Below are 26,656 nucleotides of genomic sequence, written 5' to 3'. Positions count from 1 at the left end.
CACTGCCTTTAGGCGTGTGTTCATCTGTGCAGCTCTCAGGGAGGCACAGCTCGGGCAGTGCCCTCGGAGGGGAGACGGAGCCAGCGGTGGGGGGGCTGACTTCCACGACCTCCGAGGCTTTGCGCCCCCAGTGTCCTGGGCCCTCTCTGAAGCTTGTTTCCCTTCAGTTCCTGGAAACCTGGGTCCCAGCTCACCAGCCCTGCCAGATCTGCATGTGCCTCAGTGGGCGGAAGGTCAATTGTACGTCGCAGCCCTGCCCCACGGCCAGAGGTGAGCTCCCCATGCACCCCCCTCCCTGCTGCTCCTGGAGGTGGAAGGACTTCCTGGAGGCCCTGGCCACCCCATGCACATACCTGGGGGCCAGATACAAACATCTGTTTCCTCCCCTCCTCCTGCTCCACCCACCTGGAGTAGACATTCTCAGAGTTTAGTCCTGTCCCTCGGCCCATCCCCAGCTTGGCCTTCAGACTCAGAGTCTCCAGGAGCGCACATCTGAGGGGGCCGCCAGGACACACTGGGGAGACTCACTTGTCAGAGGCCCGTCGGCCGGATTCCTGGTGGGCCTCCTATGCAGGGCCTGTGCTGGTTTTCTGCAACATTTTGGAGGCCTCAGGCTGTACCATTATTGATGTCTCTGACTTCTGTGGCATTCTCCCTCAGCTCCCACGTGTGGCCCGTGTGAAGTGGCCCGTCTCCGCCAGAATGCAGAGCAGTGCTGCCCGGAGTATGAGTGTGGTATGTGTCCCGCCCTGAGCCAGACCCCGGCCCCAGCCCCAGGTGACCCACACGGCAGGTGCTAAAAGGCACGTGTGGGCTTAGGCACAGGGTGTGCCAAAGGAGGGGGGTAAGGGCTGACTGGCTCTTCCAAAAAAATGGCAGGAGTAACCTCTGGAAAGTAGGATTTGCTTCCGAGGAAAATTCTGCAGTGAATTATTAAATGCAAGGTTTGAAAGCATTAAAAAAAAAAAAAAAAGAATGGGGTAGTCTCTGGTGGGGGGCAGTGCAGAGATTTACTGAAGAAAAGGTCATGCCAAAGTCACTCATGTGCCTTTTCGAGAAAATCCTGAGGATACTAGATATAGAGAAGGCCACACAGAGGGCACCTTGATTTCAGCAAGTGATTCGTCAAAGGGTTTCATTACAGGTTTGCAAACTCCACGGTGAGTAATGGGCTGAATAAATAGTGCAATGAGAGGAGTCCAGAGCTGATGGAATTATGGTTAACATGGCAGGAAATCTCCAGTGCCCTGTCGCTGTCCCGGCCAACGTGGTTATTAATTGTACGGATGAGGACATAAAGCACAGGCGTGTCAAATTTGCAGTGATGCAAATATTTGAGCGAGGGCAGATAGATCAAGTGACAGTCCAGGGGTCTAAAAAAGAATGAAATCATCTGAGAAATTTATTTATGCTGATGAAATTTATAAGGCATAAATAGAAGTCTTACGTAGAGGAAGATGTGGCTTGAGACAAACTTGTGGAAAATAGGTCTCAGAATGTTCACGGTAGAGAGAACTGGGGCATCCTTAGTTCAGGCCCCTCATTTTATAGATGTGATTGAGCTTCTACGATGTGCCAGACACTTTGCTTCCATTATTTCATGACACCTTGGGACTGACCCTGGAAGGTAGCCTTCCCCACCTTGCAGAAGACGAGACTGAGGCCCAGAAAGTTCAGGTGACGTGGCTGAGATCTGGATGTCCCAGCAGTGACAAGAGTAATCGACATGAGCTTATCATATGACTCGGATCTGTCTGTCTGTCTCTCTACCTGTCGCTTCTCCCCTTTGCTCCCTCCCCCTCCAGCTCCATCTCATCATCACATACCTAACACAGTAGAAGTCTGCAGGAATGTGGGGCGCCCGCATAATAGTGACCTTGCTGACCTCTGACGGGGTGTCTGTCTCTCTTTCCTGGCCTCAGTGTGTGACCTGCTGAGCTGTAACCTGCCCCCAGCTCCTCCCTGTGAAGGTGGCCTCCAGATGACCCTGACCAATCCCGGCGAGTGCAGACCTAACTTCACCTGTGGTAAGGCTCTGCGGATGAGGAGGGAGTGTGGCTCCTGTCTGCTGGCCTGGGGAAGGTGTCCTGTATTTTAGTTCCTTGGAAGCTGGGCTTTGGGTACCTCTGGAACAGAGGGGGTAAGATCACACCTGGATTGAACCTTCCTAGCCACGGGCTGCTGCGGCATACCAGGTGTGGGCATGGCTGTGGGCATCTCCCTCTTGAGCTGCATTAAGAGACAGTTGGGCCTGAGATGGAGAAGCCACCAGATCCAACCTTCACTTACTCCCATCCTCCCACACACCAATGAGGGGAGGGAATGTTCCTTTGGTTTGTCCTCATCGCTAGATCTTATTCCCAAACAGATCTGTCAGTTTCCTCCCCCTTTGTATATCTACTGAATCACCAAATAGTATCACGTAAGCATAAGTTTGGGCTAAAGTAAGACATGGCAAGGAACACAATTGCTCTGTAGCCTCTATGTCAAGTGGACTTCCTGTCCTGTTGATCTAGGGTCTCACTTGAGCTCCTAGATGTAAGACCTGGAGGGTAAGAGGAGACCTTCTTGTATTTGAAGGAAGTTGGGACAAGGCGACGAGGCAAAGGACACAGGGAGGGGATTGGCATTCATAAAATGACACCGTGGGTTTGACACGGTTGCTAGCATTCTTTCATTCAACATTGTTGGAGGATCTAAAACGACAGGGCATTCATTGTTCTAGGTACCGAGCTGGGGCTAGGAGCACAGAAGCTACCAGCTTATAAGAATGCTTGCCAGTGCATGGTGCGCCCAGGCCTGTCTGGGTCTTAGAGATTCGATGACTGCTGTCTCCGAGATTCTATAGCTGGAAGGACCCTCCTCCTTCACAGAGAGGAGACCAGGCAGTTTTCACTTCTCCTCCATTAGAATTCCTAGCTTCCCATTTTTCCTTTTGGTTAATATTCCTATTTTTCCTGCAGACTAACTGCTTTTTGGGATGATTGAAAATCCCACAGTTCCCAAGCTGGGCTCAGGGGCATTTCAGGGGCATTTCTGATTCAATATTCTGGGGTCTGGAGTTTCCTGGGATCTTATATCATAGCTGAATACTTATGAACCCTGACTAAAGGCACTGGCCAGTGTGGCAGGATGGGGGTATCACCTCGTGCTGCCCCTCAGCCTGCAGGAAGGATGAGTGCAGAAGGGAGTCCCTGCCCTCTTGCCCCCCACATCGGACACCGACCCTTCGGAAGACCCAGTGCTGTGATGAGTACGAGTGTGCCTGCAACTGTGTCAACTCCACGGTGAGCTGCCCGCTGGGGTACCTGACTTCAGCCATCACCAACGACTGTGGCTGCACCACGACAACCTGCTTCCCTGACAAGGTAGGGGCTGCTTCGTTCGGTCTGGGAGGTGGCCAAACATTTGCTCCTCATGAACTATTTGCTTACCGAACCTTCCCCTCCTGCCCAAACCGAGTGCTTGAATGGTGGGTGAGCAGTCAGCATTCCATCACAGCCTAAATGGACATTTAATGAGCTCAGGAGGTATTTCGAGAGAACCTACCATGTTCTCAGCATGGCTAGGTGCTAAGGTTACAAGCAAGCTATAAGACACGGTCCCCACCATCAAAGAGCTTATTTTGTAGGTTAGCTAAGGAACTAATATGATTGTATGAATTATTAGTTAATAGTTTACTCTATTCATTTGTTAATTGCTATCAATTCATCCATCTATCTATCCATCTATCCTTTCTTCCGTCCATCCATCCATCCATCCATCCATCCATACATCCAATATTTACTGAGCAATAACTATGTTCTAGCAGAGCTGGAGCTTTGTTAGCTGTTATGGGAGAAACATAAGATGCAGACGACTTATGATCTTGCTAGTATATGGAAGCTTATAAACGAACTACAGTAAAGGCAAGGTATGGTACAGCTTGTAAAGGCAAGTAGTGGTCTTCTGGGGGAGAGAGGCCCCAAGATGAGCTATCGTGAACCAGAACTGCAGCAGGAAGACCTGGGCACACTTGCAGCTGCTGGGTTATTGACAGTGAGCCCTGGAACGAATGCCAGGGAGAAGCCCTGCACGCTCGCTGCTTATGGGCTGTCATTGCCTCCAGACCTTTATGGTGAATAGAGCTTGAAAATGTATTTTAAAGAGGATAAAACTCGTGCATTCATAGTGACATTTCAGATTCAAATTCAATTATGAGGTTTTACTTACCTTATTTGATTTATACTTCTACCACTTCTCTTCTAAGTTGCAAATACTGGCTTCCTAAGATAATTGACATAATTAGTTTTTTGCTTTATATTACAATATGCCTAGAATAGTCTCAAAAATAACAATGCCAATATTATTGCTAACAATTTAAAGCAATTGAGAGAGGTTTAAGATTTCTTTGCAGTTCTTTATTTAGCCTAGGAACATAACTCATTAGGGATATATGGTCAAAATCCTGGGTTTTAAAGTTATTTGAAGTAATTATTTTCCTTGTGTGATCTTGCCAGTGCTTTGATTTATAGTTAATCAGATATTTCAGTTTGTTTTCCATTTTTAGTGCTTGCTTTTACTTCCTTTTTGATTTACTCTTTTGTTACGTGAAAGACACCGTGGCATAATAACATAGTTACTAATAATGCTGTAACAAACAGCCTCGCACAACTGTCATTTTGTATTTTGGGCCATGTGTCTTTTGAGATAGATTCCTGGAAGTGAGATTCTGGGTGGTAACATTTTCTAGCAGGCTTCTTAATAGAAGAACAAGGGTTCTCATTTAATTTCATTATATAGCAGCTGGAAGAAGGAACAGGTAAAGGATAGTGGCTTATAAATACTTGTCCTGTTATGATGCGTATGAATGAGGGTGGAGACCTGTTCACAGCTTCAGAGGGCAGGTTTGGGATTATGTCAAAACTGTCGTTAAGTGCCCTGATCAAACAGCACTTTATTCTTACAACGTCTGAGGATTATATTCAGCCTGGCTTACATGTTCCGATCCCAATCAACCTTTTAAACTCCATTTCCCATATCCCTTCTGTAGCCTATAGTTTTTCCAAGTAGGATACTTTGTCTCTCAAACATGTCCCATTCTTTGTGCCCCAGATTCTTTTCCTTGTTATGCTCCTTGTCATCTGTGGGCCTCCAGGGAGTGCTCGTTCATAGCCCCACTCACCTTCAGCCCACTCCTAATGGGACAGAGGGCTACGTGTGGATGGGTGCTAAGTCCAAGGACTTCACTGGGTCTGATGATTAGGGAACAGTTTTCTGTGTGACATGGGAGGGAGTTAAATGCAGTTAAGGTGGTGACGAAACTGGGTTAAGGCAGCCAAGTGAGTTGATTCTGAGCCTGTGGTCCAAGAGGGACTCACCAGGGGCCACTCGCGTACACCAGCAATGGCTCTCTAAGGCTGGTGAGCAGGGAAGGGAACAGAGCAGAACCTCTTTCATAAACATCCCTCCAGGTGGGCAGAGACCATGTTGGTTTTACACGCTGCTATATTCTCAGCACCTACAGCAGCTTCCAACACATAGTAGGTGCTTCCTAACCTCTCGTTGAAATGAGCAGAATGAGTTGGCTCACCGTAACCTTGTGTCTGCAGGTGTGTGTCCATCGAGGCACCGTCTACCCTGTGGGCCAGTTCTGGGAGGAGGGCTGTGACGTGTGCACCTGCACCGACTTGGAGGACTCTGTGATGGGCCTGCGCGTGGCCCAGTGCTCCCAGAAGCCCTGTGAGGACAACTGCCGGTCGGTAAGGGGCACAGAGGGGCTGGCCACTGCCTGGAACAGTCAGGGCAGCAGGGGCGTGGGGGGGGGCGGTCCTTGGAAGGGGCAAGAAAGCCCCTTTCAGTAACTTCTGGTTCCAGCCCAGAGGTAAGGGGAAGGAGGGGCCTGGGGCTGGGGCTGAGTGAAAGAAGGCATGAGGAGAGGAATGCTATGCCATCCTGCTGTGAGTCCGTCCTTCTCTGAGTCCGTCCTTGGCTAATGGCCACGTTGGTTGTATGGTCTTGAGTCCAGAGGCTGTGGCGTTGGTTTGAGCAGAAATTGGATTTAATGCCTACAAAGAAGGACCTGATTTTTCCCATGTTTCCCCCTCAGACATCACCTCAGCCTGCCTCTAGAACAGACGCACGTTCTGATTTTTCTGAGTTCCCCCAGTTTCAATGTCCTACAGCGTATCTACACAGATTGGTGATTTTTTAGACCACATTTCTAATTCGTGGGACAGAAAATATGATCCCTGCTGCCCCAATTCAGTTTTTAATTCTTCTGGTGGTGACCTGCCCCCTAAGGCTCCTGTGTGCTCTGAGACACTCTATTCTTGCACATTTCAGACTGATGAGACCCTAGAAAGAAGGGAACACTGGTGTGCAGGGAAAATTGTGGGTCAAATTCTGGCACTGTTATTATTCCTTCAGTGTTATCAGGAGATGATGATGGTAAGAGAGGAGTAGCTGGGGCAGACAAGGACATATGTCTTGTGCTTGTCTTCATAACAGCAGTGGAGCTAATGCTCCTGATGCTGGATGGGAAGTGGGTGGTTTGATGATGGAAGGGAGGGCCTAAGTGCGAATCCCTGAAGTGGGAGAGTCTACTCAGCTCATCTGCTCTCTACCTGCCTTGCTGGTACTGAGGAGGAGTGGAGTTTTGAGGCACCCTTGGGAGAGGATGATGCGGTGGTATCCAGGTGTGTCCACTGGGGACACTGAGTTTTGGAAACCTATCGGTCTCCATCCATTCCCACAGGCCTGGGACGGTGATGGAAAGAACTTGCTATCAAGCAAGAGAGTGCTGCTTAGAGGTCATTTTTATAAAACCAGCACCCAGTGTGTGTATGTATATATATAATTTTAAGATTTTATTTATTTGACAGAGAAAATGTGAGGCAAGGGGAGGGGCAATCAGAGAAGGGAGAGGGAAAATCTCAAGCCAACTCCATGTGAAGCCTGGAACCCAACACGGAGCTTGATCTCCTGACCCTGAGATCATGACTTGAGCCGAAATCAACAGTCAGTTGCTTAACCAACTGAGCCACCCAAGCTCCCCAGCACCCAATATATTTTGTGTATTAGTAAAGAGTTTTGATTGCAAAGAATAGACTCCACTCAAGCTAGCTAAAATTAAAAGGGGATTTATGGAAAAGACAGGGAATCTCTCAGAAATGAAATGCAGGAGATGTGAGTGGGCACCACCGTCATACAACATTACTCTTCATTTGTCCCATGAACCCCTGTCTCTGCTTCTCTCTGCCCATCTGTTCCAGCTCCTCCCTGCAGGCTGACTGCCTCTGGGAGGAAGTTTTGCTTTCTTGTAAATTTCCTTTGCACGTGGCTTTATTGAATCTGGCTTCAACTCAATGTGGCTTTGCGGACCCAGGGTTCATCCCTGTCTAACCTGACTTATTCAGTCTTTGTGTTCCATACAGTAACTTCTCAGGAAGAAAATTGATGGCTCAGCTCAGCCTATGGATTGGGTCCTTTGTCCTGTTCCCACTCTAGTCCTGTCAACTGTTGGGGGGGTGCAGGTCACATGGTATAAACCTGGCTGTCTAGGGGCTGTGATGCTGGAGGTAATTTCACAAGGAAGATGGGTACAAAGGTCAGAGGAATGGATGGAGGTGGCCCCATGTCTAGATCTCTTGACTGTATGATTGCTTGAGGAAATTGTCTTAGACACATGCCTGTCTTAGAGACTGAATGTTTACACCTTCTGGGGAGAAGGCGGCCTTGTGGTTTAGTTCCAGCTGAGGGGATGTGGGAGGCTGTATCATGTGTTGAGTTGAGGTGGGAGCTTCGGTGAGTTGAGATGGCCTTAGACTTCATTCTTCAAGGAGGGTAGTATCAGCTCCAGTCTGACTCCAGAGACATTTGGGCTCACTTACCTGAATTCATTTGCTGTCCAGGGTATGACAACAAGCAAACACAGGACAACATTACCAAAAAAGGATAACATTACCATCACCCTCTGATTGTTCTTTTCTGAAGCCACAGTCTGCAGAAATAGACTTTCCCTGATCACCTCCATAGTTCTCAGCTCTTCATGTCAGAAAAATGTAAAGCTGGCAAGGGGCATTACAGGCTACCCGTGTAATTTCGTAGGGGGGCCTACGTGCATATGGCCTTGCTTCCATGTAGACAGCAAGAGGAACTCCCACTCCTTTGTATAAATCTTGGAAGGGCTTTTCTTTGAAGGCTTATGACTGCCTGATTCCCTACCCTTAGACTCCAGAATCAGACTAAATCATGGAACCTTAGGAACTGTTCTGAGGACCTGAATATCATGCATTGTATTTTATTTATCCTATGATAAATAAGTGATTCCCTTCCAGAAGGAAGAAGAGGTAGGGCTGCTCTTCCCACTTGCCAGATAGGATGCAGAGGACTAGCACAGGGAATGAAGTTGCCTATAGTTCTACAGCTCACTCGAAGCCAGTAGCACGGGAGTGTCCTGACTCCTGGCCCAGGGCCCATTCTGATGGGCTAGTATACTGGCGATACCAGCATTGCAAGGGCCGGTCTGAGGCAGCCAGGAGACAAGGGACCAGAGCTCCAAGCCTCCCACCTCCACGTCAGCTGCGGCAATTGTGCTTCAAGGATTGTGCTGCTAAATACATTAGGGATTTATTCTCAGGGGCATCTGTCTTCAGATTACGTGGATCTTAGATGTACTTAGTTCCATTCTTTTTTTTTTTTTTTGGTAAAGATTTATTTATTTATTTGAGAGAGAGAGAGCATGAGCAGGATGGGCAGAGGGAGAGAGAATCCCAAGCAGACTCCCTGTCGAGCACAGATCCTGATGTGGGGCTCAATCCCACGACCCTGAGATCATGACCTGAGCTGAAACCAAGAGTTGGACGCTCAGCCGACTGGGCCACCCAGGCACCCTACTTAGTTCCATTCTTAATGGGGGAACCAGTGAAAACAGGATGGAGAAAAGTAAGGAGAAGGTGTGATATGTAGATTTTAAGCAGGTGTAAGCTAGAGGATTTGGAGGAGTGTGGGAAAAGAAGGAGAGATGACACATAGGTTGAATCCTGGTGGCACCGCAAGGAGATGGGGCTGTTGGAGGCATGGAGGGAATCTTAGAAAGATGGCAGCCAGGAAATTTGGTGGCATGGCTAGGAGTACCTCAGTGTGAGAAGTTGGTGGGGTTTTGAGAACAAGGCCTCTGGTCTGGGAGTTAGCCAACAATGGACAACGTGTTTGCCCGCGATGGGGGGCTGTGCAGCAGCAAACAGGAAGATTATGCGAATCCAGGTGACTCAGCGCTCTGAGAGAGGCACGCAAGAGTGACTCTAGGTCCCTAAAGGGATTAATGACTCTCTTCTGTGCTCTCTTGAGGCTTTGTTTCTTTTATGGCGCTTTGTACATTCTGCTTGTAGTGGAGGGTGTCTAGATTGTACCATCCTAATTTGTTGCCTCCTCCAAAGTACCTAGTACGTCATAGATGCACAACAAACGACTATTATCTCAGCTGATAAAAGACTGGGGACAGCTCAGTGGGCACTGTTGTGACGCAGGTGGGGATGCAAGTAGGTCCCATGCAGATGGTGTGAAGTTGAGCCAAGTCTCTGGAGTGCTTGTGTTCCCCCAGAGAGAGGCACCAGCGCTGTGTGCGTCTCCTGACTGCCGGCTCATGAGTGTGCTTGTGGAGCAGAGCAGGCGTGGCATCCACACCCACCCTGAGCAGCTGCAGTCATTCCTTCTCGCTCAAGGACAGAGCTCCAAGATGAAGCATGGTCCTGGGTTCTCTTCCTGTGGCTCCTGGGACACACACTCATAGCAGTGTTTTGCTTATTCTTTGTATATTGCTTCAGAGTTTCCATGGAGGATTTCAGTCCAAGTCCCTAATGCTTTGGCCAGATGGGAGGACCTCCAAGAGGCAAGATGGGCTGGCCTACTTGCAGGACTGTGGCCTTCCTGGCAGGCTTTCTGGAAAGGATCAATCTGTGTACTTTCTTATCTTACTGTGCCCATAAACCGCTCGATAATATCAAGCAATGGCCAAGGGAAACCCAACTCTGCACATTGGTGAGAGGTCAGGGTTCTCATCTTATAGAGGTGGTTGTCCCTGTGAGAGCAGACACTAGATCCCAGGCGTCCTGACTGTTCTTTCCCAGTCACTGAGGGGCCCTAGATTTGGCCATGATAAAGATCAGGCCAGTTAACTGCTGCTGAGTGAGTTCTGGGCTGTCTTAATACTCCCACGGACTGGATCTTGGTCTGAGAGTGGAAGCTTTCAGAGTGCAGGGTTATGTCTCTTCAGCTGGTGTAAGACCTAACTTAGCGACTCAGGGGTTGATGGCTCCTAACCACTTCTTAGCATGATCCTGAGGCTGGTAGATGACACAGATGAAAATGTTCACGCCAACCAGTCCCAGGACACATACGGGGTAGATAAGAACACCTGTGTCTCTGCTCCTGGGCTGTCCTAATCTCTCTTCTTTGTATTTTTCCAGGGCTTCACTTACGTCATCCATGAAGGCGAGTGCTGTGGAAGGTGTCTGCCATCTGCCTGTGAGGTGGTCATTGGTTCACCGCGGGGGGACTCCCAGTCTCACTGGAAGAATGTAGGTGTTGGGCCCAGGCTGGTAGGAAGGAGGGTAGTGACCTGACCAGCTTGGTTGGCCACTCTGTGGTTCAGTGCTGGCTTTGATTTCATCCCCCACCCTTTGGTCTCCCCACAGGGAGTTGCATCTGGCTGTGGTACTATCCGCATGTTCCTTGGGGTTACTTTGCCCTTTATAGGAACAGTTGAGATTGCCTCAGACTTCCTATTTGGTGGATTTGGGGAGAGGCCCAGTTCCTTCCCTAAGAGTTCTGTGAACTCCTGGGGGATTTGTGTCCTCCTGTTTACCTGGGAATCAGAGGTCGGCTTCCCCTGAGTGCTTGGTGTGGGACGGCCTCACCACCCTGCATGTGTGGTAGGCCCACCACTACCCTAAAACTCCACAGGCTCTGAGCACTGCTCTGCCCTGGGTCAGGCCACTCATCCAGAGGCCTGGAAGCCCCAGGGACAGATTGCCGGGCTGTAGGGGCCAGATGCCAGCATCCCTAGTCTCTTGCTATTTCCCTACAGGAGTAAGTAGGAAGCAGCGCCTGGCTAGGAAATGGATGGAGTTCCTTCCACATCCCTTCTATGTCAGCCTGTGCTGCCGCTTCTTGGTCAGAGTGCCCTAGAGCCTCCGAGCTCAGCTCACAGCCTGTACCCAGGGTGGAGGGGATGTCCCCAGGCTTCCCTAAGGTGGTGAAGTCTCTGTAGAACACATGGCACTGAGCGAGGATCTTGGTCAGGGTGACTTTGACCCAGCCTCATTGAAGGACTTGGGATGCGCCCCATTCGTTCCCTCTGTGGGCCTTACCCTGTGGGTGGGACTTAGATGTTAAGCTGGGGCTCATCCCCAGAGCCCAGATCAGCTCCCTGAGAGAACAGCACACCTCCCTGGGCCCTCGGCCTCAACCTTGCTCAACTCCAGCTCAACTCCAGTGCTCTAACTGCAGGTTGGCTCTCACTGGGCCTCCCCTGACAACCCCTGCCTCATCAATGAGTGTGTCCGCGTGAAGGAAGAGGTCTTTGTGCAACAGAGGAATGTCTCCTGCCCCCAGCTGGACGTCCCTACCTGCCCGACGGGTTTTCAGCTGAGTTGTAAGACCTCAGAGTGTTGTCCCACCTGTCGCTGCGGTAAGGCGTGTGTCCAGGGGCTCTACCTCCAAGCCTCTCTGTCCGCTAAGGGCTTCTGAATTCTTTGCCTTTTCAGCAACTCAGGGAAATGGGCAGGATCAAAGTCCTCCTATCCGTTCCTAATGCTTTTGCAGGAGAGCAAATAAGATGAGAGAAACATTACAGTTTCCTGAAGGTCATCACTGTGCTTAGTGGTGGCTTTCTGCCACTGTACCTGCATTTGCTCCTGTGAGTTAGTGAGTCCACCAGACTTCTCAATCACTCACTGTATTGCTTCTGCTGGGAAGAGGTACTCCAACTTCCCACCCCAACCCTGCCAACAGACAAACAAAATAGCGACTCTCTCCACCACGTGCTCGGAATTCTTTGGGACTTAAAGTTTTCAGAGTCGAATTTCCTTCTTTCAGAAGCCCAAGTGTCCTCCCACTCACTCCTTAAGTGTGGACTGCTTAAAAAGGCTGTCCCCTTGAGGACGTGGGGGAGAAGGATCTTCTCACTGTGGGCTGGGCAGCCTGTCCTTCCTTGGCAGGCCTGGGGGGAACAAGGCCTCTGTGGCTCTGGTACTAGGACCCACAGCACCTGGAAGAGGGTGGGGCGAGAGACTGCAAATGTAGGAGAGGGGCCCCGACCGGGAGGAGAAGACCCTGGGATATCAGCCCCGTACTTTTCTCTCTCCCCCAGAGCCCCTGGAGGCCTGCATGCTCAATGGCACTATCATTGGGGTAAGCCTTCTTCTCCAGGGTGGGTTGTGGGGGAGACATGGGAGGACTGTGAGAGGGTGGGCAGCTCAGTCATTCTGAAGTGAAAATGAAAGGAAGCAGGGAGCCCTGTCCTCCACTTTCCATTGCCTCCAGGCTTCACAGGCATCTTGGTGCCCAAGCTCCTGCCATCTTGCTGACTCTCTAGGGCCTTATCTTCCGGCCCCAACTCAGGCTCACGAGCTTCTCTTCTGTGTGCAGAGAAGCAGTCTGATGGCATGACACACATTTCAATCCGTTCCCCTCTCCCACTGCTCAGGCTCCCTTTCTGGCATAAAAGCTCTGACTTACTATTGTCATCCTTGAGGTGGGAGGGCAGAGAGGGAGTGGGTCACTGGACACAGGAGGAGCGTCAGGGCGATGGCTTATCTTGGCTGTGGGCCACTGGGCTCCCTCTCCTAAGGCAGATGGCTGAGGTGAGTGGGAGAGTTAAGGGGTCATTGTGCTGGGAGGCCTGACCCTGATGCCTCTGGTTTCAGCCCGGGAAAAGTCTGATGATCGATGTGTGCACGACATGCCACTGTACCGTCCAGGTGGGGGTCATCTCTGGATTCAAGCTGGAGTGCAGGAAGACCACCTGTGAGGCCTGTCCCCCGGTAAGAGGGTTGTCAGCGACCCAGAGTCCCTGGGTGCCAGGATACTTGGGGGATCCCAGCACTGGGACCTTGCTGGGGTCTGTAAATAAAGCATTTGTTATTTTCTGATTGTGGGCAGTATTTCACAACTATAATGAAGAGTCTTGTTTTGTAAACTTAAAAAATAAACATAATATTTGCAAGGCTTATGGTACCATATTTACAGTTCTTTATTTTTTTTACACAACATTTTAAGAAGCATCACTACCCTTCTTTGAAAACATTAAAAATTAATTAGTTAGCAAATATTTATCAGGCACTTACTATGTGTAAAATTCTATACAATATTCCTTGCAACGGCTATACCTCACCCTATACTTTCATTATTGGGCGCTGTGGTGGTTTAAAATCTTGCACCCTGTTTCTGCTGGGTCACAATGACTATGTTTGCTCTGAGGGTGGATTCTGGGAAGTGGAACCATCATTTCTAGTTGGGTAAAGACCGGCATTTCACTGTTTTAATTATGACTCAGCCCCACCTCACAGAGCTGGACTAGTGCTTCTTCCTCAAAGTGCCATCTGTGTTGGGGGCTCCTGCTTTTTCCGAAGACACAGTTGGACAGATGAGCTTCTTGTGAGCCAGGGGCACAGAATAGAGTAATGGCTCTTTTAGACGGTGCAAGTGGAGGGCTTTCTTCCTTGACTGGCCAGGGAGCAGGCAGGCTGTGGGGCGGCGCCTGGGAGGAGTCCTTCGCATGAGTAGGAGCAGAGCCAGCCAGAGCGCGAGGGGGCTTTGGGAGCACAGGGATGAGGAACACTTGAGCAGGTCCTTTATATGGAGCGTCTGCATCTGTATTCTTCTTGGCACTTGGCACGGAGTCATGCTCAAAGTAGGGGCTTAATAAAATATCTGTGGAGTGAATGGATCTGTAGAAGACACAGCTATTTCTGACAGAATGATTCAAAGAGAACATTCCAGGCTCAATTAGAATGAAGCCAACTAAGTACATGCCTTTAAAATTAAAAAAAAAAAAAAATCCCAGTTGCTGCTCTAGGGTTTTGGGTGGTGTATGTGCATGTAACAGCTCCCCTAGAATACATATCGGCTTGAATAGGGAATGAGGTAATGCTGTGTGGAGTTTGTGGCATCTCTTCCACCTTGGATGTCCACTGAAATGCAATCAGTGCAGCAAGAAATCCCACACCCCCCCAACAGCATCTCCAGCGAGTGCTTTCTAGAGGGCAAGCTAACTCTAACAGCGCCCTCTAGTGGCCAGAAGGTGGCACAACAAGCTCCTCCGCACCCATAGAAATCCAGCTTCAGAATCAATCCAGTCTAGACTTAGGTTTCAGTATTTTTAAATCCATGGCCTTTTCTTTTCTTTTCTTTTCTTTTCTTTTCTTTTCTTTTCTTTTCTTTTCTTTTCTTTTCTTTTCTTTTCTTTTCTCCTTTCCTTTCTCTTTTCTTTTCTTTCTTTTCTCTTCCTCCTTTCCTCCAAAATTCTGACATCCCCCATGGCAATGTCCCCGCTTCCTCCCTCTTAAGAACTGCTGCGTTCATCCTCCTTCCACGTATCTCTCTACTTTTGCTGAAAACTGACTCGGTTGTCCGCATTCTAGCTCAGCGTCCTTAACTGGTCTTGCCACGCTCCTCTGCTGTGAAGGTCAGAGAGGTCTCCTGCAAATGAGGAGCTGTGGTGAATTAAGTTTAGGTTCGAAACGCCTACATCAGACCAAAGTGTTAGCGTTGAGTCTTTCATTTCCTCCGAGGGAGACCGTGCTTATACCTAAAAGGAGACTTGTAGAAGGTGGTTTGTGGTGGTGGGTGGTAGACATGAAGCTTGACCGGTGAACTCTCAAGTAAAGCATGAGAAAGAGAGGTCCCCTGACATGGAACGTCGAGAAGGCACCCGGAGGGACGTGACCATGAACTGACCTTGAGCAAGGCGTTGAATACAGAGGATCTTCCAGGAAGGGGAATGGGGACCAGACTGTCAGATAGAAGTAAGAGTTAAAAGAGGACAGCAGTGGGAGGCAAGACGGGAAGGCTTTGAGCCACCAATGCAATTTACGGAAAGGGCTATGTGACACAGGCAGGGCAGTGTTTGGGGCATGACTGTACAGGGGCAGGACTGACTGGCTGCTCAGACCTACACAAGTGAGCTCTGGCTCCTGGGAACTTGGCCGGCCGGCAGAGGAAGTGGCTGCTCCTGATTGGATGTTCGGGGGAAAGCCCATTCAGCAGTGCCGTACTCTGTGTGCGCCTGCGTGCGCGTGTACATGCATATGTCGGCCTACGGAGCGCATAGGGCTGCCAGGAGTGGCTGGGAAGCCCCGCAGGGCTCACGTGAGCCCTGTTACTTGGTACAGCTGCATTCTGGCCTTCTAGGGCAGGGGACCAACGGAGGGAATGTTTTCTTTGTTTACTCCTGTAAGTGGGTACTGCCATGCTCCCCCTCCTTCCTCCTTTTTTCCAACTCCAAAATCATTGCCTCTCTCCTATTACCTTCCACCCTCTCATCCTTTTCTTCCTGCTCTTTCTCCTTCCATAACACCCTCTGCCTTTCCCCATTCTTGGCTTAATTGTTGCCTCTGCCTCTCTGGTGTGTGGGTTTGTCTCCACCGCCCTGTCCCTTCACTTAGCAGCCCCCTTCTGCCTTTGTCCCCTGCCCACTCACTTTTCCTGTAAAGATTTTGTCCATTTTCCTCTCCTTGGGCCTGCTGAGCGGAAGCTGTTTCCTGGTCTCTTCTCCTAACACACACTGAAAAGAAAAACACCCAAATCCACACTCCCACAAAATCCTGCCTGATTTAAATGCTGTTTAATATCCTCCTTCTGACTGTAACCACCCACACTCACTCATACTCTTTATTCCGTCCCTTTCTTCCTGTCCCCTTTACCTCAGTCCTACAACTTCCAGGAATTGTACATTTTTGAAAACACCGTTTAAAGCTCACCAGTGAAAGACGACCTGATGCCTCGAATTCCAGTGGTGTCCTTCCCAGTATGGAGCGTGTGGCCTGCACCCAGGAGCCCTGATTCTGTGCTGACTCTGTACTCACTGGCTTTCTGCACAGCCTACTCCCTGACGGCACATTCAGTTCAGAAGCTTGGTTTAGGAGTAGCAAATTGTTTAAATTCATTCTGCGCTAGCTTACGGACTCCTAACCTTGCCTGCTGATTAGAAGCATTTAGCCCATGTGCAATGAACAAGGGAGCAATGCAGAGAGGCCCACATTTTCTGTTTGAGGGCTCCAAACTGACTGGCTAGAGCTTCATGCTAGGAAAACCTCAGGACCTGAGTGAATGAATCTCTAAGTGGTTATTACTAAATGTGGCAAAACGAGGAAAAGAATGACATTAGAGTTGGCTTCTCATGTAATTCAATTTATTCTTTAAGAATGTTGTGAGATTATTTCCCCCCCCCACTTTTTTTGGAGTGTTGGGTAGAATTAAAAGAGCTTTAATTTTGATGCGGTGATGAAGCAGCTGGTGGTAGCTTTTTGTTTTTTATTAACATTGTTGAAAGTACTCTTACTTTGAAGATAAAGAGTTGGTTGCCCTATGTTGTCTCCCAAATTTGGGGGCATTTTTGCAAGACAGTGAAATCCTATTGTCTGGAAGCTGCTGCTTTTTCCAGCTCAGATATAAATGAAGGACTGTCACTTACAGCCACTGTCAAGGAGTTCCAAGCTCAGCTCATCTCAGTGAGTGTAGGAGGCCTACTTAGAGCCAGGGATACAATGTCAAACCATAGACTTAGTTTGGAATTTACATGCCTCTTTGGGAGAACAAATGAAAATTTCAGATTGTGTTAAGTGTTATGAAGAGTGCATGTGTGTGTGTTGTATCTTGCAAGATGTTTCTGAGTAATGATATTTGAAAGATTACTGAAGGATGAGAAAGAGCTAGTTATACAAAGCATGGGGAGGGGCATTCCAGGTAGAGGGATAACATACACAAAGATTCTCAGGTGAGGAAGTTGGTATGTTCATGGTCCTAGAAGATGCAAAGTGGTAGATCGTCAAAAGCAAGGGGATAGTGGTAGAAGATAAAGTCAGAAAATTAGGAAGGAACCATAGAGGGCCTTGTAGAACATGCTAAGAAGATTGGATTTTATTATTTTATTCTGAATGCAATGGGAAGCCATAGAAATCTAATTTTTAAAATTTTTGTAAAATTATTATTTTTTAAAAATCGGGATAGTTTACCTATAATAAAACACACAGATATTAAGTATATAGTTTGATGAGATTTGATAAATACATATGTCTGTGTAACCACTAAAATAGTAATATGAAGAAATGCAGCTAAAAGGCCAGTAGGGGAGAGAAAATAAAATTCTAAGCAAACAACTTGATTAAACCAAAAGAATATAGAAAAGCATTTACAATAGAACAGATAACAGGGAAGACAACAAATAAAATGAATAGCAAAATGGGAGACTTAAACCCAACCATATCAATAATTATATTAAATGTAAATGGGCAAAACAAAATCCCAGTAAAAAATGGAGAGTGTCAGGCTTGGATTAAAAAACAAGACCCAATTAGTATGCTGTTTACAAGAGATATGCTTTCAATTTTACTTATTTATTATTATTTTTTTTAAAGTAAGCTCTACACCTAACATGGGGCTTGAACTTACGACTCCTAGATCAGGAGTTGCACACTCCATCAACTGTGCCAGCCAGGTGCCTCAAGATTTGTTTTCAATGTAAAGAGATGGAGAGATTGAAAATAAAAGAATGAAAAAAGATACACCAGTCAATACTAAGAATAAGAAAGCTGAGATGGCTGTATTAATACCAAACAAAATAGACTGTAAGATGAGGAATGTTACCAAAAATAAAGAAAGTTATTTCATAATTATTAAAGAGTAGATTCATCATAAAGACACAAGAATCCTAAATGTGTATGCATCTGGTGGCAGAATTTCCGATATATGAAGCACAAATTGACAGAATTAGAAATAGGCTTATCCACAAACTTATATCATAATTCTAATGTTTTTTTCCTCAGTAATTGATAGAACAAGTAGGAAAAATATCAGTAAAGATATAGATTTGGAAAACTGTATCCACCAACTTGACCTAATTGAAAATAATAGACTACTATACTCCCAAAGTGCAGAGCACACATTCTTCTCAAATGCACATGAATTTTTCAGCTATCTGGACCCAATTCTGGGCCATTAAAAGGTTAATATATGTCAAAATTTTGAAATCCTTTGGAGTACATTTTATGACCACAGTTAGATTGAAATTAGTAAGAAGAAGGTATTTAGACACACGCCCCACCATTTGGAAATTAAATAAAATACATTAAAATAATCCATGAATCACAAGTGAAGATAGAAAGTATTTTGCCAGAGATAATAGCAGTTACTCCAGAGATTACAATATGCATCCTTGACTTAGCGTAGTCAACCTTGGTTTGATAATATGCAATTCATGTATGATGTACTTTCCCCCCATACTTTGTGTTATTGTTGTCACATAGCTTAGTTCTACATGAGAAGCAAATCCACAAGATGTTATTTTTGCCATCCAGTACCTTTCAACAATTGTTTAAAATATTTTGTCAAGAATTTATAATCGTTGTCTATAGTCCAATATAAGCTACTCTGCATTACTAGAACGAGAACTCCATGGATGGGTTTTAAGCAGGCGAGTGGCATGACTAGACTTATAAGAAAGTCATTCTAGCAGATGTGTGGAGACCTACAGTACCGGGGCAAGAATGGAGGTAGAAAGACAAATTAAGACTGTTACCAGAGTCTAGTGGTATATGATGATTGGTTGGACTAGGTGATGACAGAGGACATTGGTCATGACAAGCAGAGGATGAATTAGAGAGGCATTTTTGGCAAGATTTGGTGATGGAGGTGGGAAAATGAGAAAAAGAAAGAAGTCAAGGATGACTCCCAGATTTCTGGTTTTGAACAACTGGCTAATGAAGCCATTTACCAAGGTAAGGTACGATGGGAGAAGGATGAAATTTGGGACAAAAATCAAGTTACATTTTGTATATAAGTCTTGAGAAGATAAGAAGATAAACAGTTGTCAGGCAAACAATTGAATTCGTAAGTCTGGAGCTCAAGGGAGAGGTCTAATTAATAGGTCTGGCTGCTAGAACATGAGCAAGATGTATGTATGTGGTGGCAAGGAATGCCATCTAGGGGACTGAGAACTGACAAAGGTTAGCCAAGAGTTGAATGTTAACTTTCTGAACTCTGGGTGCAAGTGCTGGACGGGAGAGATCAGAGGCTAGAAAAGTAAGCCTACCTATGATGGGGGTGTTCTGGGGGGTTAACCAAGGCTGATTTTTCCCCTGGATACAGGGTTACAAGGAAGAGAAGAACCAAGGTGAATGCTGTGGGAAATGTCTGCCTACGGCTTGCACCATTCAGCTAAGAGGAGGACAGATCATGACACTGAAGGTGGGAGCAAGTTAAACTCATGTCACCATTTGGTTTCCTATTTTGGCATCTCTTCTTCATGAAAGAGGGACTATGTTTGGGTCAATATTAGCTTCCCACCTATTTCTGATTTTATAGAGAAAAGATGGATGGCCTATAGAAGGTACAGAATTTTCTCTTTTAGTAATTTTTTCACTCTTCTTGACCAGAACGTAGTTGGTGTAAGGCCCATGATTGGGAGTTGGTTGATCTTTAAGATGTCTTCCAGCCTCAATTGTCTATAAGCCTGGACAGGCAATCAGGGTGACACTAAGTCTGATCTATAAGAGTGAAAATTAGTTGTTAGGGCTGGGTGGTGTCTCCCTGGTTCAACTCTGGTTCAGTTATTGATTTACTGGTTTACCCTCACTATGTCTTAATTTTTTAAGCTTCTAGGTGGTCAGAAGGGTTTGGGGGATTCTCTGCATTTATGCAGCCCTATTCACAGTAAATAAGCTGGGACTCCACTTCTATTGTGTGTTCTGGGTGTGGAGACGGTAGATACTGTCTCAGTCTTGTTCTGTAGTCCTCCAAATTGTTTCAACAACTTCAAGGAGTCAAGGTCATGGTTTGAAGTATCTTTGCAACCCACTGTCTTCAGATTTGCTCTACCCGTTTGCCCTCTTTGTTTCAGCGTGATGAGATGCTGCAGGATGGCTGTGATAGTCACTTCTGCAAGGTCAATGAGAGAGGAGAGTACATCTGGGAGAAGAGGGTCACAGGCTGCCCGCCTTTCGATGAACACAAGTGTTTGGCCGAGGGAGTGAGTAGTTGGAGCTCAGTCCCTACTTTCCTCTTGATCGCTCCATCTTTGACTCTAAGAACAGAGTCCTTTGAATGGCATGCAGTCTTCTCTGACATGATGTGCCAGTGTCCAAGGGAGACCCCTGACCTAGGTTAAAACCTATGAGGTTTCAAAATCAAAGCCTGTTGGAGAGATAAAACTCTCTGCACTATATGGTGCTTTCAATAGATACCTTTCCCTCGGGGGGAGACTGAATCTGTGATCCTTGAATGGGAGGGTGAGAGATCAAATGATTTCTAGTCTCTCCTGAGAATGATGGTCCTGGCGACGCAACTGGGGGACAATCCAGAATAATCAGAATTGTTCCAGCCTGGTCAAGTAGGGTGGTCAGCCTGCTCTCAGTTGTGATGGCAATGCACACTTTATGTCTGGGGACTGAAGCTCGGGACTGTGAGTCCAGAGCCAGGAATTGGCCTGGAGTGACCTGGAAGCTGTCCACTATGTCCTAGATTTGTGCCTAATCTGGGACTTTGCTGTTTTCTTAGGGGAGAGTCATGAAAATTCCAGGCACCTGCTGTGATACATGTAAGTATATCACCAATAGCTTGTCCCTTGAAATCTGCCAGACCACATCCAGGGACTGTTTTCTTTGGAGGGAGCTTGTTCTGGAAAGCTAGTTCTTAACCATTGGCCAATCATGAGGCTCAGTTCTGCAGGGAACTGCCACCCTCCCTGAACGTTCTTAGACTCCCCCGTCCTCAAATCGCCACTCAAATCCCTGTGAAGCAGTCTCTTCCCTTTTCCCCAAACTCCTAACGATTTCTATCCTCCTACCTGCCTTTCCCCTCCTAGAGGCTGGGAGGTTCATAGTCCCCTCCTGAGACAGTGTCTTCTTTTTCCAATCAGAGCTCCTTGAAGAAAGGCATCCTTGACCCATAATCTTGACAGAGCAGACACTCATGACATGTGTATTCTTTGAGGGTTAGAGAGCCGTCTCCCAGAGAGAGAGAAGCCGGTCAGTTCCCCCACCCCAGTGGGATGTGAGGGCTGCAGATGCAGAGACCACAGTCTTCTCAAGGGCTCATAAGACCGGTCTGCATTGATTAACCTCCCCTTCTTCACTCTCGGCCCCGCATGGCCTTGCAGTTTTGTTCTGCCAGTGGGTCCTTGTAGCTAACAGCAGCAGCTTGGGGCCAGAGTCTACAAGGCTTCCCATCAGACAGCAATCTCACGCAACATTCCTGTGTTCACCACTAACTTTCCGAATCCTAGTGTTAGTGCTGTAGTCTCTGAGTATAGAATCACCTGCCTGGGCTAATAATTTTTTGGTTTTGGTTTAGTGCTTTGTGTTTTTTGTTTTATTTGGGCTTCACGGGCCCATGTTCGGTATTGGGTAAAGAAAGGAAGAGTGAAAGCATGAATACCTTCAGTGTTCCATCATTCATTCTCTTCCTGATGGCTCACTCTGACAGTCCCTGCAGTTGCTGTAAGCAGGTTGCAGATCGAGGAAACATGCTCCGAAAGCTACTCTTTCTGTGATTCCTGTCTGCATACGTTTCAGAATGTTGAAGTCTGGAAACCATCAGGGAGAATGAATTCTCTCTGGGCACACTTTGCACATGGAATTTGGTCAAGAGGCTGTCATCTTCAAAACTAGGCAGGGGGGCAGCAAGGGGCCTGTGTTGGTCAGTACTTTCAGGAGGTGGAGACCCTTCATAAGGAGAGGAAGCCAGACTCAGGGATTTAAAGCTACAGCGAAAGAATATAGCATGTTGGCCTACATATGTTTTCCTTATTCGTTATTTTAATGTGGTTGGCAGGCTTTCACTGTAAAATGAAGTTATTTGGAAGTTGGGAGGCAGGCTAATGTGTAGTTAGGGTTGACTTAGTTTGGGAGCCATTCAAGAATGGAAGAGTCCCAGTGTTCAGATGGGGAATGGCGAGCTGGCATTAAATCTTAGAATTATTGGTGGGCCGAGTAGAGGTTCAGATCTGAATGCCACTAGTCCTCGCCATGCCAGAGAACAGAGATAGGTATTCCCAAGGGGAGGACTCCATCAGGGGTCCTAGGGATCCTCTTAGCCCCTTGTGTGGTCATAACATTTGCCTTTCTTTTTTTCCAAAGGCAAAGATTGATAGATATTAGTTATGGTTATTGGCTACTTCATTGCCCATTAGCTTCCGGATATAGTCATAAGCATAAGAAGATTGCTCCAGTCATTACGGTTTTTAGAGTCTACAATTACATAAAAGCAAGTCTCATCCATCTACATCACCATGCACAGTGGATCTAGGCTCCTCCTGCCATTAAAATCGTACCATTAAGTGAGTTAAACCCAGCCATAACTGTATCTCTGGATTGGAGGGCCAGGAGACTCTGAGGTGAACCAGGAGAACTTAACTCCCCTCCTGGCAGCTAGCTTTGGTGATGTGGTTACTGTGAAACTGACCTTTCCCCAGTGAAGTGAGGGAAATGGGCCAGAGAGCATTCTATAGAATCTCAGCCAGGCCCCAGGTGCCATCACTCACCCGCCCTGTAGGTGAGGAGCTGGAATGCAAGGATATCACTGCCCGGCTGCGGTATGTCAAGGTGGGAGACTGTAAGTCTGAAGAGGAAGTGAACATTCATTACTGTGAGGTAAGGGGGCCCTGGCTTCAGTGAGGCCTGGGTGGGGAAGGGTGGAATTATGTTTCCTGATCAAGCATGCATAGAAATTGCTGGAGCGGGATTTGGGTGTAAAAGGACCATAAAGATAGTGGGCACGTCAGACTTTCCTGAGATCTACCCTTGCAAATTGCCCGGCAGGATCCTGCAGCATTGCAACCCCCTCCCCCTCGCCCCGCCTCTGTTCTGTCACAGGGTAAATGTGCCAGCAAAGCCTTGTACTCCATCGACACGGAGGATGTGCAGGACCAGTGTTCCTGTTGCTCGCCCACTCGGACGGAGCCCATGCAGGTGCCCCTGCGCTGCGCCAACGGCTCCCTTGTCTACCACGAGATCCTCAACGCCATGCAGTGCAGGTGCTCCCCCAGGAAGTGCAGCAAGTGAGGCCGCTGCCCTGGGCACCTGCTGTCGCCTGCCTCACTGACGATGGGACCAGCCAGAGTGCTGCTGCTCGGTCCTCCTTGTGCTCCGCTCTTGTGCCCTCCTGAGCCCACAATAAAGGCCAATCTCTCACCTTACAGAAGGCTGATGGTTCACTGTGTCTTCTAGGCTGAGATGACAGGGGTAGGCCGGGCCCGAGTTCCGAACCTGGTTCTGGGGGAGAAAGCACAGGCTCCATCCAGCCCCAGGCATGGCCAACCTCTTGGAAAAAGTGGTGTCTACCTCCATGGGGTGGGGAGAGGATTGTGGGGGGCAGGGTTTCTCAGAATCCAGCCCAAATCCCCAAAGGGATTTGCTCAGGAACACTGGGTCCTCCAAGCTATGGATCCAAGGGCTTCTGAACAGAGCAGAGGGGTGGGCCCTGGAGCCAGGCTCCTGCCAAGACAGACATGGTTATTGCCAGTTTGGCTGACCTTGGGATGAAGGAGCTTGAGCAGATGCGCGAGGGTTTCTCTGAGCCCTGGGCTCCCTAAGTTCCCGTGTATCCTCGGTGGCCCCTGCAGGAGGGAGAGGTGCTAAGGACTGAGGGGACTGGAAATGGGGTGCTGGCAGGTGCAGGAACAGGGGCCCATCCAGCACAGGCTCGGCCCTGGGGGATGAACCCCAGACTTGCGGGCAGGCCTGAATTCTACACATGATCCTTGCTGTACTGTGTGGCCCCAAATAAGACCATTAGTGGTTCTCAGACTTAGTGTCCTCATCTCGAGAATAGGAATGTTAGTCTCACTCATGGGGTTGAGAGGGTAAAATACGGCTGAAAGTCTGGGGGTAACTGTAAATTGTTCTTTAATAACATAAGAAGTGACAAGAATAAAAATGAGGGAAATCAAGGCTCAAGGTGGGGGAATAAGTGTCTCTTGTCTGTGGCAGAACATTAGGGATTGACTTTATCCTGAGGGAGTGAAAGAGCTGAGTTTCTTTTGGGCTGTATGCCGGATGGCCAGGCCCTTCCTGCTCCAGACATCTTTTAGTGGAAGGGTAGAGATAACAACACCAAACTTCACCCAGTCCCCAAATCACTAACCAGTAATGTCACTCTCAAGGAGAGATTGTCGTTGCTTAAAATTTATGTGAAGAGTTTACATGTATATGCTGGCAAGATGGTGAAGACTCTAGCTGCGGAGAGAATACCCATGAGAACAAAGGGAATGCCCTGGGTTTATGACAGGAATTTGGTGGAGAATTGATTTTCATTCCAGATCCTTTTAACACAGGAGAGACTCTACTCACGAAGTGCTGATGGTGGAGAGGGAAAGGATTTAGACATCATCCAATCCACTGCCCCGCCCCCCACCCCACCACCACACCCCTTTACAGGGAATAAAAGCAGCTCAGAGAACTTGAGTGACTTGCCAAAGGTCACACAGGTGCTGGGTGGCAGAACCCAGGTGCCCTGACACCTAGGCAAGAACTCCCAGGCCACTCCACCAGAGCCACGCCATCCCTGTTGCTTACAGATTCGGTCCTCGCTGGCAGGGAAACCAGTGACTACTGCATTTCTAGGGTTCACCCACTTCCGATGCTGTGGGAATCACCCAGAGGGGAGATACATTTCAGGCAAATGGCATGGCTTGTGTTGAGCAGTTTTGGTGGGGAGTTTAGTCGGCAGAGGAAAGGAAGAAAGGATAGAAGTTTCATATAACTGCTCAATAATTTACGGGTTGTCATCTGTCCATCCATCACCCAGCCTCCAACTTTGAGTAGCCTCCCAGGTCTCTGTAGGAAACCAGATCCAGGGGCAGGGAATTACCTCTCTCTCTCTTACTGATAGCCTAACACTCTACCTGGGGATGAGGTGTTACTGGAGGCATGGGCCACAGAGAAACTCAGCAGGGGGGCTACCTCTCCAGCAGAAGGTGTCAATTTCCCAACCCCCTGTGCTTCCGCAGCCTGAATTTCTCCTCAGATTTGCTGATAGGACAATTCACTGTCAAGAAAAAAGCCAAATCAGGAAAACTGTATGTTTTGATTTTTTTTTTTTTAATGGCAGGGAGCAGGGAAAGGAGGCTACAAGCAGAGAAAGCGGCAGTGGGGGTGTGTCTCTGCCACTTTCCCTTCCTCTGTGGGTATAACAGGGCAGGGCCTGCCTCTGGTCTGGGGGACTCTTCCTGCTGGCCCTCCGACCAGGTGAGACAGAGAGTTTTAGGGGGAGTCTTGAGGACAGAGTATACAGGGACTAAGGGATGAGAAAGTGCAGGAGGGAGGAAAGAAAGGGGATGGATAAAGGAACCGTGGTAGTGGTAGAAAGGCCTTGAAAAGACGTGGAGAAGGGTCGCTGGGAGTGAATGCGGAGAAGGGCATTGGATGGGAGAGAAAGAAGCAGGAGAGCAGAGTGGTGGGGCATGGACTCTGAGCAGGCTGGCTGCCTGGGGACCCTAGCATAGCTCTTAGAGGCCAGCTGCCCGACCTCTTTTTACACGGCAGGTCAGTCCCATCTGTCAGGCACACTAGCAGCAACTGCCTCATAGGGTTGTGTCACAGCCAAAGAGTCACCTCGGGTACCTGAGGAAGTGAAGTCCTGGATACACACTAGCCCTGATCACTCCTCGTGGCTGGAATAAAGTTCTGGATTGGGACACAATACTTTTGGTTTTCCTTTTGTGCCGCCCCTGACTCATTCTGTGCTGCCTACTCCCCTTTGTCCTCTAGCAAGTGGGGAGCAATCACCAGCAGCTTTCCTTATCAGTGTAGGAGATACCATTCTTCACACCAAAGAATAAATAGCATACTCGACCTTAACATAATACCCTCTCGCGTTTTGGGTCCCTGGCATTCTTGAACTTGTGGAGCTTTAGGGCATCTTGGAGTTGTAATTCCATCACCCAGAATGGCCCTTCAGAGGGTCTTCCATTTTTCCGCTCATCACGGGGCACCTGAACGAGGCGGGAGAGATGGAGCATCCAGGCTCCCTCCTCCACCCGTTCCCAAGCGTCTCAGAGGGACGGTCCCAGGGAGACCTACCCAGCCCCCGTTCTGCCTCTTGCAGCCCCGCTTCCCGTCCTCCTATCTCTTGTGCCCTATCCCCCCCCCGTTCCCGCCCCTTGGACTCTCCGGAGAGGTGAGGACAGCTGGGCGAGGAGCCTCCCACCCCTACCCGGCAGTGCCCGGGACGGACGGGGCGGCGGGGCGGGACTGGAAACTAATCAGCCGGACGGGGCCCCGGATAATCCGGCTGAACGTTCACACCCGACCCAGGTGAGGAGCACCTCCCCGCGTGGAGCAGAGCAGGCAGCTCTGCCTGGCCCGCCCCTCAGCCTCGCTAGCCCCAGCGCGGCCTGGACTCGAGCCGACCGCGGGCGCGCTCCTTCCCCACGTGCGGCTCGCCGCGCCGGTGCGCCCGG

The 26,656-nt window shown here is 48.5% G+C and overlaps 1 protein-coding gene across 2 annotated transcripts in view; it reads left to right on the top strand.

Moving 5' to 3' along the window:
- Nucleotides 1–23,392, top strand: part of VWF (von Willebrand factor) — a 140,347-nt gene extending 116,955 nt beyond the window's left edge. For both annotated transcript variants that reach the window (XM_040642061.1, XM_040642060.1), the window contains 14 exons: nt 168–270; nt 661–735; nt 1,923–2,027; nt 3,163–3,368; nt 5,592–5,741; nt 10,449–10,559; nt 11,491–11,671; nt 12,353–12,393; nt 12,909–13,025; nt 19,348–19,446; nt 20,099–20,227; nt 20,755–20,794; nt 22,750–22,847; nt 23,070–23,392. In XM_040642061.1, coding sequence (XP_040497995.1) covers nt 168–270; nt 661–735; nt 1,923–2,027; nt 3,163–3,368; nt 5,592–5,741; nt 10,449–10,559; nt 11,491–11,671; nt 12,353–12,393; nt 12,909–13,025; nt 19,348–19,446; nt 20,099–20,227; nt 20,755–20,794; nt 22,750–22,847; nt 23,070–23,258 — 1,644 coding nt within the window. In that variant the 3' untranslated portion in view covers nt 23,259–23,392. The remainder of the gene's footprint in view (nt 1–167; nt 271–660; nt 736–1,922; nt 2,028–3,162; nt 3,369–5,591; nt 5,742–10,448; nt 10,560–11,490; nt 11,672–12,352; nt 12,394–12,908; nt 13,026–19,347; nt 19,447–20,098; nt 20,228–20,754; nt 20,795–22,749; nt 22,848–23,069) is intronic.
- The last annotated feature ends 3,264 nt before the right edge of the window (nt 23,393–26,656 follow it).

Source organism: Ursus maritimus, unplaced genomic scaffold (genome assembly GCF_017311325.1).
Source record: "Ursus maritimus isolate PB19 unplaced genomic scaffold, ASM1731132v1 scaffold_26, whole genome shotgun sequence".
In the NCBI taxonomy this organism is placed as follows: Eukaryota; Metazoa; Chordata; class Mammalia; order Carnivora; family Ursidae; genus Ursus; species Ursus maritimus.
The sequence above is the reverse complement of the archived record's forward strand: the minus strand, read 5'-3'. Positions and strand labels throughout refer to the sequence as shown.